Source organism: Lissotriton helveticus, chromosome 9 (assembly GCF_964261635.1).
Source record: "Lissotriton helveticus chromosome 9, aLisHel1.1, whole genome shotgun sequence".
Classification (NCBI taxonomy): Eukaryota; Metazoa; Chordata; class Amphibia; order Caudata; family Salamandridae; genus Lissotriton; species Lissotriton helveticus.
In genome coordinates, this window is record NC_136070.1 from 1197222941 (window position 1) to 1197245224 (window position 22284).

Sequence of the window (22284 nt, forward strand, 5' to 3'; positions counted from 1 at the left end):
ACCTTTGTGTTTCCCTATTTAAGGTGGCTCCCTGTGATCGCTAAATACCAGGATGAGCACCTCCTATCCAAAGTCATACCAATATACTTGATGGGCTATCACCTAGGGCCTACTGCCTATCCCAAGATGACACTGTGTGATGTGATTAATTTCACTCTTTGATTTTAATGTCCACCCCCCTCTCTGGTGACTTCTCAGCAAGAGGCGGAATGGGTATGGAGGGCCAGCCTTAGAGGAGTCTTAAAGTTTGTGATGTTCCCAATTTGTAGTCTATTCACCACACCAGCAATGCCTCTGCTGCCTGCTCTTTCGTGGAGTGCTTGGACTGTTTCTGCAGCTCCTGCAGACGCTGCAGCCCTTCATCGATGGCCCATGTGTTTAGAGACTTCTCTGGTGGATTCAACCCCCCGATTGTGATCCGTGATTTTTCATTTTTTCATAGACACCTTTGTAACCTCCTTTCAAATCTATACCTTCCCCCTACAGCATTGTAACACCTTGTGGGAGGATTAAAGGGAGTGTGTCAAGTGCATTCTCTCTCCAGCACTGTAAGCACCGGACTAGAATACAGCACAAGGGGGGGGAGAATGGATACCTCCAGTCCCGTGGGAAACAGGGGTATTCAGTGACTTGTAGTGATTACTATTGGTTACGGCATCTGCCCCAGCAATACAGGTTCACTAAAATTGGATAATAATGTTACTCCCTGTGGATATTTGACTTTTCATGGGTAGCGAAGTTGGGCAATTAAGGCTTACACCTGGAGTTGGTCTCAGGTAAAGTCACATGCATTATAACAAAGCGACTAACATGAAAACTGAATATCCTCTCAATGCTACACATTTCAGGAAGACTAGGGCCTACTAATAGGTTAAGTAATCTGGATAGTCAACAAAATAGCGCACCGAAACACTGAATGTTCCTGCTGCGCCCAGGGATGAAATGCAAACACAAACCTATTTATAGCGAAGAGCTGCAAAAACAAATCACAATGGAGTCTGCTTTTGTTCATTGTTGGCCTACGTCCAAACTCTTGAGTAAGTTTGCCACCACAAAAACATATGGCGCAAATTCTGGGTGTCTTGTTTGAGGTATCTCAATGCCTCCCCCCCCACCCCCCACCCCCCCCACCACCAACTTAGGGAAACAGCCTTTACAATGCGGCCATTCCCACACAAAATACCATTCCACACGCATCCTTATCAATGCATAAGTCCTTACAATGCATTTTTGTCCCATGCAAATTTTATCACGCATATTCAGTAACATAAATGTAAGTATCTGAAAGAAACACGTTAGCCCCAGACTGGATCCGGAAAGTTTTTTTTTTTGTCGGCAATACCTCGCAAGCGCATCGGAAGGTGGCGTTGGTCGGCTCCGTGTCCGTCGTGGTCGCCGGGATGACGTCGCAGCAGCTACTTAGACGCTGCCCTCGTGCGCTGACGTCAGTTCTTTCTTTTTCCCCACCAGCCAGTGCAGATCCGGGAAGAGCGGTACCTCAGTATATTTTTGACTAACTTTTTCTCGACTTTTGTCGACTTCTTGTCTCGAGTCTGACTCCGCACATGTGCACTAGGGATGCCCAGTTTCAAGTTCTGGGGTTCCTGTAACTGACTGATGTTGGTAAAGGATCCGCACCACGTGTGCCTCTTTTGCCTGGAGCGTGACCACGACCCCCAGTCGTGCTCCGACTGCCGGTTGATGGTTCCGAAGGCTTTGTGGGAGCGGTCCCTAAAGCTGCTTGAATGCCGGCTGTCTGCTCCGCGCCGTTTGAGGTCCCGGTCGAGAGGGAGGTCGCGAGCCACGACCAGTCTGAAATCATCGAAGTCTTCTCACTCGGGATCGGGTAAGTCGAAGCATAAGAAGAAGTAGAAGAAGCATCGTCACTCTTCGACTTCTCCTAGTTGGTCGGCCGATCTGACAACCTTCTGCGCGCGGAGCCCTCCCTTTCCGAGACCCGGAACGACCCCCGCCCAACTTTGTACATTCTACGAGGCGATGCATGCGATCTTTGGGCGGACCAAGCCCAACGGCGTGCCTTCGGGCCCTGCGGACTTGGTTGGGGGCCCTAGGTCTTTGCTGCTGGCGGTTCCGGCGCTGCAGGCCCCCCTTGGATGCAGGCCTGGATCCGGATCGGTGCCGGTTGACCTAGTTACGCCTCCACCGGTGCTGCTCCTCACAGTACCACTACCTCGCTCGGCGCCTGTCTGCTCCCCGGCCGGCGTCTACCCCAGCCTCCATCTCAACGTGGATAGGGAGCCGGACCGGTGTCGTCCGATGCCGGATCCGGCGCCTGGTGGGGTTTTTATGCTCTTGTTCGCACCTGGGCTCCATTTTCAACAACTAAGGCACCAAGAGGATGAGGAGGAGGACTGGAAGGGGTCAGGTGACACTTTGACTGACCAGTTAGACACTGAGAAGGACTGGAGAGAGGAACTGAGGGATGCCAGTGGTCTTGACAACTCTCCTGACTTTGGCTACGGAGGAGGGAGCTTCCTACGCAGTGGTGTTGCGTAGGGCTGCCGAGGCTCTCAACCTGGAGCTTCCTACTGTGGAAGTCAGGACTAACCTCCTGACAGATGTGCTTCAACCGGCTGCGAGCTCTTCGGAGTCCTCGCTGCTGTTTGAGGCTCTCACAGGTATCCTTTTGGGCACTTGGTCCAGGCCCAACACGGAGGCTCCTGTGGCCAGGCTGATAGCCCGACGCCACCGCCTGGCTCCGGGCGACCCCACTTTCCTTTCCCACCACCCCACCCCGAAAGCTTGGTAGTTCAAGCTTCTACCTCCAAGAGCGCCTTCCCTACTGCTCCACCGGAAAGGGAATCCAAGAAGCTGGACCACCTTGGCAAGAAAATGTTCTCTTCCGCCAGCTTAGGACTGCGGTTCATAAACACTGCATGTCTCTTGGGCCGTTATTTGCACTCCGTGTGGGATACGGTGGTGCAAGTGCTGCCTCAGCGTCCGGAGGAGGCCCGGGCAGTGCTCTCCCAGGCTGTCGCCACCGGGAGGGATGCAGCTAAGTTTACGATATGTGGTGGGCTGGACACCACCGACTCTTTGGACAGGATCATTTCAACGTCGGTAGCGCTTCGTCGCTACGCCTGGATGAGGTCCACTGGATTTTCAGGGGACGTCCAGAACACCACGATGGACATGTCATTTGATGGCCATCGCCTTTTTGGCGACAAAACAGAACAACGCCATAGAGCGCTTCAAGGACTCTACAGCCAATTCCTTGGGCCTCTCCATCCGCCTGGGGCAGTCTGCTTTTTGCCCCTTTTGTGGCTATGGAAGGGGTGCCCGCTACTTCCCACCCAGAGCCATAGGCCGCAGCAAGTTACCCCACCTTCGAGTGGCCGGGGACGTGGAAACAACCGGCGTGGTTCCGGGGGCCAGCGGACGAGCCAGTCCACTAACCCCCCCTCTGCAGCAGCCTTCAAACCTTCCTAGTCCGACCTTTCAGGCCCAGCAAATGCCAGTGGGCGGCAGGATTCGCCATCACCTCCCCCACTGGCGCACCATCACGTCGGACAGGTCAGTTTTGCAAGTAGTCCGAAGGGGCTGCTCCCTCACCTTCGACAGTACCCCTCCCGCCATGCCACCACGATATCACCGCATGTCGGAGGATCATCTGGCCCTTCTCCGGCAGGAAGTTACGGCTCTCTTGGCCAAGGGAGCCATTGAGGGCGTTCCTGTCCCAGAAGTAGGTCGTGGTTGTTACTCCCACTACTTTCTGGTTCCCAAGAAGGACAGGGGCCTGCGTCCTATCTTGGATGTCAGGGACGTCAATCGCTTCCTCTGGAAGAAGTTCAAGATGTCGACGCTTGATCAGGTCTGCCCTCGACCTGCAAGACTGGATGATAGCATTGGACTTGCAGGACGCTTATTTTCACATACCCGTCCTGCCGGCCCACCAGCTTTACCTATGGTTCATGGTAGGCCATGAGCACTTTCCGTTTACCGTGCTCCCCTTTGTCCTTACCAGCACCCCTCGGGTGTTAACTAAAGTGATGGCGGTGGTCTCGGCTCATCTGCGCATATCAGGGGTTTCAGTCTTCCCCCTAGCTCAAGGACTGGCTGTTTAAGGCGGGCTCGCCCCAGGCGTTGTTCTTCCCACAGCCAGACTACGGCCGACCTCCTGCATTTGCTGGGGCTCTCTATCAATGTGCCGAAGTCGCACCTGATTCCCTCTTAGAAGCTCCTCTTCATCGGAGCGGTTCTGAACACGAAACGATGTGGTTTCGGGTCTATCCTCCTGCACAGCGAGTCCGGGATATTTGGCCTATGATTCCGATCTTTCAGCCTCTATTCCGGGTTTCAGTCAGAATGACCCTGAGGCTGCTGGGCCTCATGGCCTCCTGCATCCTGCTGGTCGATCATACCAGGTGGCATATGCGGGCTCTGCAGCGGGACCTGAAGTTCCAGTGGGCGCAGCATCAGGGGAATCTGGCCGATTGGGTTCAGATCTCAGAGGGCACTGCTCAACAACTGCAATGGTGGCTCACGAACCAGGATTGTGTCAATGGCAGATCCCTCTCCCTTCCCCAACCAGACCACACTGTGGTGACGGATGCATCCCTTCTGGGATGAGGTGGCCACATGGGAGAAGCGGAGATCAGAGGCCTCTGGTCTCCGGTGGAGTTCGGGCTTCACATCAACCTTCTGGAGCTCCGGGCGATTCGTCTTGCACTGAAGGCATTCCTTCCCTCGGTCCGGGGAAAAGTGGTGCAGGTGTTCACGCATAACGCCACCCCCATGTGGTACTGCAACAAACATGGCTGGGTGGGGTCATGGACCTTATGTCAGGAGGCCTTCCACCTCTGGACATGGCTGGAACATCAGGGCATTTCCTTGGTAGTTCAGTACCTGGCAGGTTCACTGAACGCCAGGGCAGACTAACTCAGCCGCAGGTGCATGATGGAATACGAATGGCGTCTTCACTCAGAGGTGGTGCAAGGTCTCTTTCAACAGTGGGGAGAGCCTTGGTTAGATCTATTTGCCACCGAAGAGAACAAGCAATATCAGCAATTCTGTGAGTTGGAATTTCCAAGGCGGCACTCGCTCGTCACGAGTGGAGTTGCGTCTTATGTACGCCTTTCCGCCTGTACCGTTTCTGCCCGGAGTGCTGAAGAGGATCAGGGGTGACCAGGCCCAAATCATTCTTGTGGCTCCAGATTGGGCACGGAGAGTCTTGTATCCCGAGCTGCTCAACATGGCCATCGATCCTCCGATCAGACTGCCTCTTCGGGAGGAGCTTCTGTCGCAGCAGCAGGGGATGGTCCTCCACCCGAACCTGTCCAGTCTCCACCTCCTTGCGTGGAGATTGAGCGGTGGCAGTTGACGTCTTTCGTCTTACCTCCCGAAGTCTGTGCCGTAATCTTGGCAGCCAGGTGTCCCTCCACAAAGACAGTATACGCCTGTAGGTGAAACAAATTTGTGGCATGGTGCACAGCAAAGGCTGTGGCTCCCCTTTCTGCCCCTCTTTCTGAAGTACTCTTGTTTTGTCTCTCTTTAGCCCAGCAGGGCTCTGCTCTGGGCACTATCAAGGGCTATCTTTCAGCCATCTCTGCCTTCCTTCGGTCGCTGGATCAGCCTTCTCTTTTCAAGTCCCCGGTTGTAAACAGTTTCCTAAAAGGCTTAACGCATCTTTTTCCTCCTATCCCCTTCGTTATGCCTCAGTGGGACTTGAATATTGTGCTGACCTATTTAATGTGTGTTCCCTTTGAGCCACTGCATAACTGTCCTTTACGTCTTTTGACTCTTAAAACTGCTTTCCTGGTAGCCATCACTTCTGCTAGAAGGGCGAGTGAGCTCCAACCTCGTTCTTCTAAGCCTTGTTCATCCGGAAAAGGTGGTTCTTCGAACCCGTCCATCCTTCCTTCTTAAGGTGGTCACTGCCTTCCACATCGGCCAGACTATCACTTTGCCCACCTTCTTTCCGCCTCCGCATCCTTCAAAGGAGGAAGAGAGGCTCCACCGTCTGGACCCAAAACGTGCGCTCTCCATCTATCTGAATCGCATAAAACAGTTCCGGGTGGATGATCAACTTTTTGTTGGTTACGTGGGCACAAAGAAGGGTCAGGCCGTATGCAAATGCACCATTTCTTGATGGGTCGTGTTGTGTATTAAGGCTTGTTACACTCTGGCTAAAAAGGAACCTCCATTTGGGCTACGCGCTCACTCCACCAGGGTGACGGCAGCCACTACTGCCTTGGGAAGGGGAGTGCCTCTGACATCTGTCAGGAGGCCAGGTTGGCATCGCTGCACACGTTCGCCAAACACTACTGCCTGGACAGCCAAGTCCGGAGAGACGGCTTCTTTGGCCGTTCTGTTCTCCAGGATTTTCATGTGTGATCTTGGTTCGCAGACCCACCACCGGGGTTGGTATTGCTGGGGTACCTATACTATGGTAAGGAATCTATAACTAACGTGTTTCTTTCAGATGCACAAGTTACTTACCTTCGGTAACGATATATCTGTAAGAAACATTAGTTATAGATTCCTTACCACCCCTAGGGTTAAGGGCATCCTTTCAGGGCCTTAGTTTCGTGCACCAATGGTCAGTGTCTTGTATGGCTCTGCGTTTCTGGCGCGGAATTCGTGTACAAAACTTACGGGGCGCGAGGGCTACGTCTAAGTAGGTGCCGCAACGTCATCCTGGCGACCATGATGCCATCGACTGACGCGGAGCCAACCGACGCCACCTTCCGATGCGCATAGGTACTGCTGACGGCGGGGGGGGGAGGAGACTTTACGGATCCAGTCTGACGCCTGGGGCAATTCTAAGGTAAGGAATCTATAACTCACTTATGTTTCTTACAGATATATTGTTACCGAAGGTCAGTGTAAAAAGTAAAGATGATATATATATGTATATATGTATATATGTGTATATATATATATATATATAGAAATCCACAGTCCTGAAGCGCCGAACACCAACAGCAACGGACGCAGCCAGGCACAGACCACAAATCAAGGTTTTTCAAAGAAATAGTGTGCTTTATTCCATCAATGGGGATGGCGGCATGACGCGTTTCGTCCGGAAAACCGGACTTGATCACATGATATATATATATATATTCACATTCCTAGTTTGTCTTCAAACAAAAACACACTCCCAGCAGGTTCTAATGTGATTTATTTCAGATACCAGCAAACTCTGCAAATCACCTCAGGTTGACGCGTTTCGAGCTCCCCAGGCCGTGTTCACAGGTCAGTTCGACAGTTCAGCAAACACCGAGTTTAATTACCAATTTACATGTAGTACAGCCCTCAAGTGGGCCTCCAGTGAGTTCTAGTGCATACTGGTAATTGAAGTGCTGCACAATGAAATTTACCCCTCCAATGGGTTTTGCTGCGTCACACACAAATGTGAATTACCCCAGTGGGCTCTCCAATTCCACCTTACAGAGCTTGCTGATGCAATTTACACAAACTGTTGTCCTCAAACAAAAATGCTTTCCCAGCAGGTTCTCATGTGATTTATTTCAGATAACAGCAAACTCTGCAAATCACCTCGGGCCTGACGCGTTTCGGGTTCCCCAGCACAGTTCACAAGTCAGCGTGACAGTTGAGCAAACAGAGCATAATTGCCAATTTGAATATAGTACCGCCCTCAAGTGGGCCTCCAGTGAGTTCAAGTGCATACTGGTAATTGATGACCTGCACAATTACATTTTTAAGTCTTTACAATGCAGGTCTTTGCCACACAAATGTTATAGTGCATATTCCTTTACCACACATGCGATTTTCAATGTAAGTAAATGTATTTAAGCTTATGTAAAAGGTATTTTAAGGGTGGATAGTGGTATTTGGGTGGCAAGGGTATTTTTAGGGTTGTTTGGGTTTAGGATATTTATTACACCTTATCAATCGGCAACCCACCCTAAAGCCTAAATATACCATTGACACCAAAATACCCTTACCCACCCCTAAACCCTAAAAATACCCTTTACCCCAAATACCCCTATCCACCCTAAAAACGAAAATTACCCTTGCCACCCAAATACCCCATTGCACCTTAAACCCTTAAATTACCCATGCCACCCAAATACACCATCCTACTTAAAAAAAGCCCTTGCGCTAATATATATATATACAGGGAGCGTAAAAATCTATTTTCCGCCTTTAGGATAGAATCCAGGCATACATAACCCCATAACGGTGCGCCATACAGTGCCACTGAAAAACATTTACTATTTGTATGATTTTTACCGAAATCGAATAAAGATCTTTTTGACTGACTGACTGACTATATATATATATATATATATATATATATATATATATATATATATATATATATATATATACTTGCGACATACTTACACTTGCATTGTAAAGGTGAATACAAGGTAAAAATATGCATGGTTTAAGTTTCAAAAGATTGAACACAAATGCATAAAACTCAATACTTCATGTATTCCAAATATCAAAAATTACATAGAGAAAAATATCAAGAATACCAATGTGCTGAGTGTAGAAAATCACACTTTTGGCTAAAAATAGAAAGGCGAGACATAAAACATTAATAGGCATAGAGCAGGAACAAGTATAACTAGAAAAATATGGCAATTAATGATAATCACAGTATGACAAAGTCAAGGGGGCTGAGCAACTTCTTGTACATAGGTAATAGTGCAAAAAATGTTTTGCTCCTATCATCTAAAAATTGCGTGATGGGAGACCATATTTATAGACGTTACTTGGCATGAGACATAGGAAATACAAAGGTGGTATCTAATCTATGATTATGACAGAGTACCACCAAGCTAAGTATGAGAGTTTGGATGCCTCCTTCCAATTTTTTGTAATTTGTTGAAAAGCAGCAGCTAATAATAAGTCCATAATATGTGATTGTGCTTTCTTTGTATACCAACCCGTGGAAAGGCTACCAAGAAAGATGTTCACACATGAAAGGGGGACTTCAGTATGAAATATGGTGTTGATTTGTGTCCAGACTGGTTTCCAGAAATAAAATACATGTAGATAAGTGAATAACAAACTTTAAATCTGCTTGCGTCAGGAAGCATGACCAGCAAGTGTCGGGAGTTTCAACATGCATTTTGTGTAAGGAAATTGGTGTTAGGAGAAGTCTATTATAAATGAAGAAGAGTTTGTGTAGCCTTGGCCGCTCTGGATTTCCTAATTTTCAAACAAATCTTGTTCTATAAGGGAATAGGCCATTGTGTATCCAGGTTGAGTTCCCACGAAAGCTCTATTTTTGTTTTGCCTCTCTCAATGGAGGATTTTGATAAACGAGAATTCAAGGTAGAGGCTTTTGGTGTACTTCGAAGTAGGTTATACCATGTAGAATCTGGTAGCGAAGGTGAAGAAAGTAGGGATTTAAAATTAGAGTATGACACCAAGATTGCGGTACGTAGAATTGAAAATTTGTGTTGAAATGAGAGAGGCAACTGAAAGAGAGAACGTGCGTTGGAAAATGTAGTGGAAGTGAGGAAGGTATCAACATCATATGAGGTGATGTGGAGGAAAGAATTAAAATTTTTAGATGAATGATTATAAATTGGTGTGGGTAGTTTTTGCGGTTCGCGTGTAAAGGATAAATATTCCTGGAAAGAGAACGGGGACAGCAGAGACCTCTCGAGATCAATCCATAATGGTGAGTCTAAAGATGAATCAGCCACCCATTTGGGTAAATTCCTTAATAGAAAGGCTTTGTGATATTAAGGGAAGTCAGGGAAGTTGACACCTCCTTCCAATTTAGGGCATGGGTTTTTTGTTATGCCACAAAAAGGATATAAGGATGGAGTTAATTTTGTGAAATAGTCTCGCTGGTATGGGCATTGGAATATTAGAAATAATATGAGAGACAATAGGAGTTAACATCATTTTAATGGTGTCAAGGTGGCCCCGCCATGAAAGATATAAGGGGTGCCACTTAGTTGACTTGGTTGTCAGCTTCTCTATACATTTATCAAAATTTAGAAAAGCACTTGTTTGAATTAATAAGTGCATCCCTAGATTGAAAAGTGTGCATTTGAGACAAAAGTGTCTATTTTGAAAACTCCTGCGGTTAACTGATGTTTGAGGACAAATGGCTGGATTTCCAAAATTATATTTAAAACAGATATTGGAGTGATAAATCATGAGGCATTGGGGAGACTGAACTAAAATTATTACTTTGGTGCGAGAGGCATTGAATCTGCGACTGTCATGTATTAACTCTGTATTTGTATTCCAAATTCATTACACCATTTTCACATTACTGATGACAACCTTGCCTGATGGGGTGACCACTAATGTAATCTTGTGTGGTGCTCACTATTAGCACATTAGTAGCTTGGTATGATTTTCAATGGACACAAGTAGCTCTTATAACAGAACAGCTTGGACACCCCCTGGTCTGTATATTTCCTGCTTAGTTCTTACACTTTCCATTAATTTTCAGCTTTTTGATGAGGAGAACCCTGTTCATAAATCTGGCAACAAGTACATTTTCACCACTGAGGGGCATATTGTGCCACTGGATAAACGTCTTCGGGACTCTCTGTGGCAGGATATATTTCCAGAGGATGAAGAGGAAGAAGAAAGTATTGCCAACATACGACAGAACCCCCGAGTAGCCAATTCCAGCTCAAATGTAAGTTATTCCAAAAGTATCCCCTACTTGTCTGTTTGGGAAGGGTGTGGGAGAACCTGGGCTTCCGTGCGAGAAGGGGAAGTCACTCTGCTGAGGTGAGTTTGTAGTGTACAGCATTCTGGATTTCACATTTATGTTCTTTGAAAGGAATTACAGCATGAGAAGTTCTTTCCTGGTCTAGAACAAAACGTCCTGGCTAGTAGAACTATAAACATAGTTTCAAAGTGACGGTTATTTTCCAATCTATTAATCCTCTGCAGGCCCTCCAGTAGGCATCTCCTTTAGGATGTTAAGTGTGCTTATGCAAGATATTACACTGTAAGCATAACTTCAGAACGGAGCTACTTCATTAGTTTGTGCCACAGTTCATACTGAGAATGTCTGCTATTGGTTCTCAAAGTTTTTAAAATTAATTTGATACACTGAATATTTCTTTGTAAATAATGCGTTCTCTATACATGATGCCCCAGTCATTTTCACGACCTTCAACATAACCACTCTTATAAGTAATTTCTGCAGCGTACCGGCTCCAGGAGGGGTCGTTCTTCAGCCTACCAGCACCGCTCAGTGCCACTGGGTCCCTGACGTTGTGGCCGCCCCCGCCGCTGTGCAGCGCCATCGCACGGCCGCGGAGCGGACCACAACTCCCAGCGTGCCTTGCCTAACCCACCGCCCACTTCCTGCACAAGCGCCAGGAGGCGCATCAAAAGGCGGCAGCTCCCGGAGAGGAGCGGGGGTCATTTCTGCAGCGTACCGGCTCCAGGAGGGGTCGTTCTTCAGCCTACCAGCACCGCTCAGTGCCACTGGGTCCCTGACGTTGTGGCCGCCCCCGCCGCTGTGCAGCGCCATCGCACGGCCGCGGAGCGGACCACAACTCCCAGCGTGCCTTGCCTAACCCACCGCCCACTTCCTGCACAAGCGCCAGGAGGCGCATCAAAAGGCGGCAGCTCCCGGAGAGGAGCGGGGGTCATTTCTGCAGCATACCGGCTCCAGGAGGGGTCGTTCTTCAGCCTACCAGCACCGCTCAGTGCCACTGGGTCCCTGACGTTGTGGCCGCCCCCGCCGCTGTGCAGCGCCATCGCACGGCCGCGGAGCGGACCACAACTCCCAGCGTGCCTTGCCTAACCCACCGCCCACTTCCTGCACAAGCGCCAGGAGGCGCATCAAAAGGCGGCAGCTCCCGGAGAGGAGCGGGGGTCATTTCTGCAGCGTACCGGCTCCAGGAGGGGTCGTTCTTCAGCCTACCAGCACCGCTCAGTGCCACTGGGTCCCTGACGTTGTGGCCGCCCCCGCCGCTGTGCAGCGCCATCGCACGGCCGCGGAGCGGACCACAACTCCCAGCGTGCCTTGCCTAACCCACCGCCCACTTCCTGCACAAGCGCCAGGAGGCGCATCAAAAGGCGGCAGCTCCCGGAGAGGAGCGGGGGTCATTTCTGCAGCGTACCGGCTCCAGGAGGGGTCGTTCTTCAGCCTACCAGCACCGCTCAGTGCCACTGGGTCCCTGACGTTGTGGCCGCCCCCGCCGCTGTGCAGCGCCATCGCACGGCCGCGGAGCGGACCACAACTCCCAGCGTGCCTTGCCTAACCCACCGCCCACTTCCTGCACAAGCGCCAGGAGGCGCATCAAAAGGCGGCAGCTCCCGGAGAGGAGCGGGGGTCATTTCTGCAGCGTACCGGCTCCAGGAGGGGTCGTTCTTCAGCCTACCAGCACCGCTCAGTGCCACTGGGTCCCTGACGTTGTGGCCGCCCCCGCCGCTGTGCAGCGCCATCGCACGGCCGCGGAGCGGACCACAACTCCCAGCGTGCCTTGCCTAACCCACCGCCCACTTCCTGCACAAGCGCCAGGAGGCGCATCAAAAGGCGACAGCCCCCTCCGCCTCGCGGACGCGCGCGGGCGGCGCCGGGCGGAGCCCGGGCAGAGGGCGGGCCGTCTAAGGCCGTCCAAGGACGACCAGGGACGGGACGGGCCACGTCCATAACATCATTAAGCATGGGTAAGCGCAAATTGGTTACAACAGTGGCAGATGAAGCAAAAGCGAAGGTGCCAAAATATACTACCAGCATACTGACATACTTAACATCAAAGGTGGGGGAATTATCATCGCAGATTGCTGAGTCCGAACGTGAACTAGGCCTTGGCCCTAGTCCTGGGAGTGTTGACACATCCAATTCCTCTGCTATAAACTGTATTCCGTTGGAGCCTCGGGTTATCATTGAGGCTTGTAGACCTACTTTATCACAACTCGCCACAGTTCTTCCATGCCCGGCTGTAACTGAAACTGTGATACCTAACGTCCCTATGAACCCCGGGGAGGTTGGAAGGTCTGCCTCAACTATGGCTGCTTCTACGCAGCCAACCTTTGTAACGGAGGAGGGCATTATGGCCTTACTGGAAAAACTGTTCACAGAAAGACTTGAGACTGCCTTAATTCAGATTGCCTCGGATATTAATGAAACTTTAAAGGATTGTGTTAAGAACCTTATGGCAAAATGTGATCGCATCAATGATGCTCTTAGCATTCGGGCCCCTTCTTCTTCTATGCCTTTGGCTCCATGTCCTTCAGTTGTGCAGGTGTCTGCCTCTAAAGTTGGTGACATACCCACAATCAGGCCGGTGGCTATCCCTCTTCTGCCTAGTGTTAACCCTGTGTTACAAAAAGGGAAAGTAGATAATGGAATATATATTCCCATTACAGAGGCTGACAATAGTGAAAGTTCCTCCACAAGGCCTAGAGGCCAGTGGGGGGTAGCGGAAAAAAGGGTTCCACCAATAAATTTACCTCCGGATGCAACTCCTTTTGTTGCAATTTTGGTAAACGTGCCCAAACTTGAAGATGGGGTGGTGGAACAACATGAGACCCTTCTTAGGCATGTTAAAAAATGGTGTAATGCTAACTGCACAGGAGAAAGTAATATTGCAGATAATATCGTTACAAGTAGACGGGTAAATTGGGTGGGCAGAAGCAAGAAGGAGGTTTCTGGTGACTGTGTCATTGTAAATTTTAAATCCAAGAATGTCGCTAGTCGACTGTTCTGGGATGACTCTCCTCTGGATCCTGCAAGTAAGGGGGTTCGGGCGATGCCCCTTGGCTTTTTTTATCCTCTTCCTTATAGACCAGGTGTCATGGAGATCAATAAATTACAGTTTACTGATAATAATATCTGGGCAGAGGACAAACTTATCTCGCCTATGCCCACCAATGTTTGGATGACTAAGCCATCCAAAGGTAATGGGGTGGTAAATGCTGTAAGGAACACACCCTCTGATGATCTTCCTTTGTCAAACATGTTTTCGGCTCTAGCTGATAGAATAGACATTGAATGACTAGAACCTGAACCTGAACAGGAAAACCTGACTCGCCTATGTTTAGGCATTACTGAGGTGGCCCCACCGGATGACAGAGTTGAAACTGTTACATATGATCCATTACAAATAGGTGGAGGGCACATACGTTTATTATCATGGAACATTGCGGGCCTACGGGCAAAACAGGACGATCTGATTTGGTTACAATCAGTGAAGAACCATGATATAGTAGCCTTACAAGAAACTTGGATGAAAGATAAAGGTTTTTGGGTTGATGGTTATATTTCCTTCTTTGTTGATGCCCAGAGTTCTACATCAGGAAGGGATAGAGGGGGTTTGCTACTCCTTGTTTCAGTTAAAATTGCAGGGAATGCTAGAGAAATCCCCAGTGCCTCGCATTATTTTCAACTGGTGGAAATCTGTTTGGCTGACAGGAACAAGATGGTATTAATAAATTGTTATAATTCCATGCAGGGGGGCCCCCAAATTTTGTGTTAGATGGTTTATCGGCCTTTTTAACTAAATATATGTCAAAACAAACCACTTTTGTTCAACTCATAATGATGGGTGATTTTAATGTTCATGCGTGTAAGTCCCATTGTCAGATCATTGATGATACTGGTCCTGATCATACTTCAGTGCCACACTTTGAACATAGCCCGAAAGGTGTGGCAATGGAAAATCTGTTAGCATCAAATGACTTATATGAACCGGGGTCTTCAGACCCAACAAACCGTGTGGCCACGTATAACGCAAGGGGCAGTGAATCGATTATCGATTACTTTTTTATGTCTCCAGGGCTCCTTCGTTACGTATTGTTTTATAATGCAATAGTAAGTGGGTTTAGTGACCACAACCCTGTTTTGTTGGTTTTGGACGCCCTCTCTGGGTTGCATAAAGGTGAATTAAGGGCTAGCTCTACAAGGGACGTAAGGAGTAAGGATCAGGGAAGACGCCTTAAATGGTGTAAAGTCTGCCCAGAGGATTTTCATGGTCTTATTGTACAAGATATGTCAGTTGAAATTGAGAAATGTATGAATGGAGAGGGGAGGGAGGGGGAGGTGGTGAGTGCCTTTGAAGCTATCTGTGCCAGAGTAGAAAAAGAGCTTAGAGCTAAACCAGGGAGGGGTTCTGCTCCAGTGTGCAGATGGTTTGATCGCTCTTGTTCGCAGGCTCACTCAGCTTTGCTGAGGGGTCTTAAACAATCCCCCCGAGATAGGTCTTTGGTGGCACTTCTAAGAAGACAATATGTTTTGGCAGTTAAGACTCGAAAAAATGCCATCAAGGATGAAGCATGGGACTCTTTGATGGATCCTATAACTCTTAAACATAGCTCCAAATTCTGGGCCATAATAAATAACCCTTTGTTCTCCCACACTAACAATATGGATCTTGAAATAAATATCCCTGAAGCGGACTGGATCAACCATTTTTCCAGTATATATGGCTCAAATGAAATAGCCGAGGCGTTCAACATTCCTTACTCCCTATCGTCCACTTTTAAATTAAATTTTACCAAATCTGAAGTAGAGTTGGCAATTTTGGGCTCTGCTGCAAATAAAGCTCCGGGCCCGGATGGGGTACCCCTGGACCTATATAAACTTAACTCTGAGATGTGGGCTGAGATTTTAGCTAATGTTTTTAATTGTGTGTATGAGGGGGGTTTGCCAAAAACGTGGTCCTGTGCTATTATAGTACCCATTTTTAAAAAGGGTCAAAGAAGCGACCCTAAGTGTTTCCGACCAATTTCGTTATTAGATTCTTCAATGAAGATTTTGGGCAAAGTCCTGCTAGCTAGAATTAACACCTGGTCCATAGATAACGATATTCTAGTAGATGCCCAGTATGGGTTCCGTGCTGGTAGAGGGACTGAGGACCAATGCTTAAATCTTCATTTGTTAATCTCGAAATACACAATTGCTAAAAAAGGGTCAATTTTTGTTGCTTTTATGGACCTGTCCACGGCTTTTGATTTGGTGAATAGAGCCCGGCTGTGGACCATGCTATTGAAGCTGGGCCTTGATCCTCCCCTTGTATACTTTTTGGCAGAATTACACAAAGATTTAAAAGCCTCAATTAGAATGGACCAAGAAGGAAATAGTACTGCGTGGTTCAAATCCAGTAGGGGCGTGCGGCAGGGCTGCATTCTTGCTCCCATGCTGTTCACTTTGTATATAAATTCACTTGAGGAGACTCTTTTAACTGCTACCTTGGATATCCCGCGTGCAGGGGACACTCGTATTCCTGTTCTCCTGTACGCGGATGACGCAGCTCTAATAGCTCGGACCCCGATAGGTTTGCAAAAACTTTTAAATGCTTTTAATGATTTTATGTCATCATTAGACTTAGTGATAAATAACTCCAAGTCTCACGTCATGGCTTTTGGGGCTGGTAAAAATAACTCAAAACAGTTCTACTGCAATGGTAACGTGATCACTAACGTCAAAACTTTTACATACCTGGGTGTTATCTTTGACACTAAGGGGAGTTGGGCTCCGCAAATTGTAGCTAAAACCAAAGCGGTTAGGAGCTCGGCCAATGCTATTTTAAGTTTTTCCAGGAGACTGGGCGGGAAGCCAACTGGTGCCTTACTTAACTTATACAGGGCGACATCTGTAGCAATAGCCAGGTATGGCTCAGGTCTGTGGGGCTATGTAAATAGTGAATCACTACAAAGGGAAGAAAATAAGTTTCTTCGTTCCACCTTAGGGCTTCCCCAATCTACAGCCACGTTTTCAGTTCACCAGGAAGTTGGCCTTGGGTACATATCTGATATCCTTCTCATGGCCCCTATCTTGTTATGGATAAGGCTCTGGACCAATAAAAACTTGGGTCTGAATCATAAAATACTGGTGGACTGTTTAAATCTGGATAATTACAAAAACATTACTTGGCTTTCTTATATACAAAAGTGTTCTCTGGACCTGGGACGGCCTGACATTTTTTTAGTCCCCCAGGGTCTAAAGAAATCTGATTTAGATTGGGTGAAGGCCAATTTCATTACATTAAAAAATGTGGAGAGGGAGGAACGCGAATTACTTAAGCCCAGGGTCAGAGCTCATTACCTGACCATTACCTGCCTTACTATACAACCGTACCTTACTATCGTCACTATCCCCTTTCATAGGTGGCTTCTGGTTAAACTTCGGTTTAATCAGATTTATACAGTTTTGTGTGATAGTCAAGGCTGGTTTAAGGAGGAGGACGCTCCTGTCTGTAATTGCGATAACTTCTCTATGCAAAATAATATGTTGTTTTGTAATTTTTTCACTGCGCCCAGACAGAAATACCTGGTACCATTACTTAAGGACAAAGCTTTTTACCAGGCAAAACCTGCTCTCCTTCATCTCCAATTATTGGATTCAGCGTTGACCATGTTTAGCGTGGCCAATTACCTTGTTGCTGCTGTTAGGATTAGGAGGAGAAGACTTAATAATGCTACATTAGGGTTTTTGTAGAGTTGATCGAAATGGTAATGTTGTCCATATTTAAATATCTATTTTATAGAGTATATACTTTTTTACGATGTATTTTTAAACTGTATATAAATTTTTTATTATTGATGATTTCTTATATCTTCTTTTTATCATGCATATGTAAATACTATTGTTTGATGATTTTTGTAACTCCTCATGAATTTGTATCGCCCTTTTGTGATGTGATTGTAGAATGCTTTTATGATTTTTAACTAAATCGAATAAAGTGGTTTTGACTTGACTTGACTATAAGTAATTACCTATTCCCCTTTTTGGAATGGGATACAAGTTTGGAATTGTATAAATACAGCAATGCTTATGTTACATGTATTTGTGTAACATAGCATTTGCTATGGCCTCTTGCCCCTTTTACCTTTTTGGGTATATTCAGAAACGCCCAAAAAGGAAAAGGGGCAAGAGCTTGTTGTTGGTTTCACTATCGTGAGGTCTCTGGTGGGCGGAAGGTATAGAGGTTTTGCGATCTTTCTTTATACCTTCCGCTTAAATTACAGTGTGTCTGTCACAGTCTGCCTATTAGTATGTATGCTCCAGACCCAGTGTCTGTACTTAGCTGATTGATACAATAAATTGAGACACTTCACTGGCTTTTCCCCCTGTGATTTTGTTTACGTGCAGATAGCGTGACAACCAGCCTGATCATCCTTATAAAGACCAACATGGAATACTAGTTACAAAATCCTACCTTATGTCATGCGCGTGCTGTCCCATTATATTCCCTTTCTTTTTAATAGTATTGTAAAGTAAACCTAAAAGCAAAACTAGAAAGCCTAAGCAAAAGCTTGAAATATAGTACATGAAAGAAATCAACCTAATTTCACTACAGTGGAGAAATTCTCTCAGATTCAGACACTACCTCCAATATCTTCACCTAGGACTTTAACTAATGCTCCCAGACCTTCATGTTCTACTTCAGTCACTCTGAGTTACCTCTTTCAAAGAGTCAACAATTCGACCTTCTGTTTTCTTGGGAAACCACACACATTCATGATTCTCATTTTTCAGCTCTGGAAACCCTTTGTATACAATCCTACCATGGCGATAGTCTGATTTTATTTAGCGTATGCAGCCATTCCAATTACTTCACAGGTTCACTGGATCTTTCTGTCAATGGTGAATTTTATTGTGTACGCTCTTGCAGCCATCCTACCACCCTATGTTTATACCCTACATGACTCTGATCCTTTGCCCTAATTCTACTACCTGTGGTTTCCCCACCTTGCAAAAGCGTCCATTGTTAACTAAGCTTAGTCATTGGCAAAGTGCTTCAACCAACCAAAAAAGGGGTTTTCCCTTTAAGGGGTACTTATCTCCCTGATGTCGGAGCCCCACTATCCTGGCACCTGTGATGTGATGTTTCCAGTATCAGTTGTGTTCCCATGGTCCCAGTTTATTAATTTCTGGTAATGTGAGCATTTTGTTTTTGAAAAAATTTGGAAAGCAGCATGTCAATCCCCACTGTACCTCATTATGCGTAACAAAAGCAATCAAAATAAACTACTTTTCTATGGCAATCTCACTCATAACTGTGATTTCTCTATCCTCTTTGATTCATAAGTTACAGCAACCATTGTAAATCTCTTTCTGGTACAAAGGTAATAGAACATACAGTTTCTAGATATGATTGATTTCAATACTAACTTCAGTAGTGAATTGAAACTGATAATTTTTGTAGTCACTGATAGTGCTTTGCTTATACTCTATTGCATCGCAGAGGGTTTTCTTTAATGAGAGTTAATTACATTTGCAGTCTTCTCTTCAGACCATATTCTTCTTGATGTCTTAGGTTGAGCATTCAGGGTCTTCCTGTTGGTTCTTTCATTGACCCTATGAAGGAAATGACCAGACTAGGGCCACCAAGGTCACTCACGACCACCTCTCAGCCTTCCGTACAAATGAGTCGGTCAGACAGAGAATACAAACCAAGTATATTTTCTTCAAGAATACTCAAGCGGAGTCCAGTCCGACCAGCCTCCTGGGATTGCTGCAGATGGCACTGACTTCAGCAAGCATGGTGATACGTTATGTACAATTAAAAAACAATAAAAACACGCCTAGACTGGAAATTTCTAGTTGGAAGCAGCTAGACAAAGGAGGTACAGAAGTTTGAGTTTCGGTCTTGATACCGGGCACACACTATCTCTACGACAAGGTTGTTCTGCCTGTGCCCACCGCTGGACTGGTGGGAGCAGGCCTCGATCTAGTGGGAAAGGTATGCGCTAATAAGAACAGTGTATTCATTAGTACAGCAAGGCCCAACCTTAGAGAAACGAAAACGATCACAGTTGCTTTCAGCAGAGAAAAAGAGAAATTAGTTTTGGTCATAGCTCAAAATGGTAGCTAAACAAATGGTTCAGCGAATGCCTACTTAACATAAATCAATGCATGAGCAACACAGCAAGAACACCTTATTCCAACAGACCCTCCTTTTAGAGGAGCTAACTATTTTATGTTACTGTCTAGAATCAGATAACATATGGCAAAGATAAGAAACGTCACTATAAGCTGGTGCACACATAATCAGTATTCAGATACCCTCATCAATCTGCAGAAGTTCGGGAATATGTTTTTGCAACATGATCTCAGCATTAGTATCATGAATGGACATTTTTTGTTTAGGTGTCGAAGCACTTACACAATAGGTGCAACATGCCAGGAGACAGTGTATGCAGACGCAACATATCAAGATGATACCGGCAACTAAGAGGCAACATGTAAAAATGATACCGGCAACTACAACCAAAAAAGATGAGGATCTTCCAACCCCATGATAGCATATTCCAGAACCACCCCAATAGTGTCCAAGTACCTATCTCCTGGTGTATGTCTGACGAAAGTCTATGCAATTCTTGTATGGCTGTATACACACTGGGGGTGTGGTCAGGTATGTAAATGCAACAGCTGCCGCCAATGTTTTGACAGGCCCCTCCCGATCAGCTAGGATGACGTCTAATTTCATCCCTTTCTGTAAGGTAACTAATCTTGTAGCCTGGAGCTCAGCAATCAAGTTTGTCAGTATCCCAGTTGTTGTATTAATAACCCCTTCCATAACCCTTGTTAGCCGAGGAAGCTGGGGACTATTAGCCATGGGGCACCAGGGGGTAAGGGACCCTTTGCAGCATCGTCAAACTGTTTCCATGTGCTATCTGTCTGGTCTACATCCTCGGTGTCAACAACCCTTCTGACTTGGGGCAAGTATGTACTCCTACTTTGCAGCCGATGATCTTTATGGTGATTGGACGGGGCAACATACACAGGGGAAAGAAGGAAAGAGGTAACATCTGCCATCCCACCCCCTCTGGAGCCAGACATGAGCTTGGGATCCACAGACAAAATAGACATTCTGGGGTGGGATCAAGGGTAGACTATTAATCGTGCTCAGTCTGTAGGTGAAATTGCATTTACTTTCCCCCACCTTCCCTGTCCTCTGGACACAAAAACTAGCCGTTGTATTGACCACGGACACGGCACCAGTTTGTCCTTAGTAACATTATGATCTTGGAAAGATTGGAAGTACTCTGAGGTGTTTAACCTTTGGAAATCAGCCATTTCCATGTTTTGTTTTCTTTTAATCAAATATACGTATACCAGAGTTCGGGGATAAGGTACTAGATCCCATTTCCTGCCTGTCCTATGGGAGTAAAGCCGTGATGGAAACACATATTTTCTACTACAGTGCGATAGTCAGCAGAAGTCATGACCGGAGTAAAAAGTCGGAAATGGTAGTGCACCATGACGAACAGTTCAAACCAACCTTCACATCTACCACTATGACAGTGGCATGGACAGAAAATTATCGCTTTTGTGAGTAACTGAGGAAAGCAATCCACAAACCCAACAATTAGTTGTATTGGACTCATCATGGGCTTGATGCAACATTTGTATGAATACATTATCTGTGTAAGTCTTTCTATGCTCCTTTTGTGAGGGGCCAAAGTAACAAACATATGCTATGGGGAAATGGGCGTTGTACCAACCAAGGAATGTACAGGATACTTTTCCTCTAGGAACCAAGCTATTCCAAGCACTGTTAATAATGCTATTACAACTATCAATACAAAAACTATTTTACTCTTCGTGGACCAGCCCTGTGCTAGTCATGGTGATGCAGATGGCTGTTCCTCCTCCTCAATAGGTCGACCAAACGGATGCATTATGAAACAAGAAAAGGGAATACAATGAAACTGATAGCAAGGGCAAGTGTTCCCAGTGTCCGTCAGAGCCTCACTGGTAGACTCCTATTGTTCATCAATGCTCGCGCTCTTGAGCACTGACTGTTGAGCTTGCTCAGTCCTAGCTCTCGATGAATCCCACGTCGCGCAGGATAATGTACTCCCCTCCTAGGGAGCACGTTCGATTTCTCCTATCCATTGTCCGAACAGTGCACCAATCTCGCCTCACCCTAAACTAACACTGTTGGTACTAAAGCAAAGTACGCTCTAACTTGCACAGTATGGTACAAACATATGATATCCCAACTGGTATAATTTAAAGGCAATTAGGAAGGATATGAATACAACATTATCAAAAGGAAGTAAGGAGACTCTGTTTGATTCTTGCATGTGCTCATGGCATCATTTGTATAGAAAATTAGAAAAAAGGAGCCAAGGCAGAGGGTATTGGTATGCGAGGTTAGCTACCAACCTTTGTTAATTTGATAGTCTACACCGAAAATCTAAGAATACATTTGTGAGAGGGGTGTGTCTGTCAATTTTAACATCACTTTATGTCACTAGTGGATGGTGACTTTTGACCATTCCGCTGCACTTCACTTTCTTTCTTTCTTTGGACACTTTCCTTTTCGTTTTTTCTTTTCTGGGACTTAAAATTACTGCCTATGATGAGAAAAGGGGCCGAATCAAGTGAGTACCTGCCAG

The 22284-nt window shown here is 46.5% G+C and overlaps 1 protein-coding gene across 1 annotated transcript in view; it reads left to right on the forward strand.

Moving 5' to 3' along the window:
- The window catches only part of EDEM1 (ER degradation enhancing alpha-mannosidase like protein 1), a 131183-nt gene that overhangs the window by 79157 nt on the left and 29742 nt on the right, over window positions 1-22284 (forward strand). The window contains exon 11 of the mRNA XM_078661665.1: window positions 10415-10606. Coding sequence (XP_078517791.1) covers window positions 10415-10606 — 192 coding nt within the window. The remainder of the gene's footprint in view (window positions 1-10414; window positions 10607-22284) is intronic.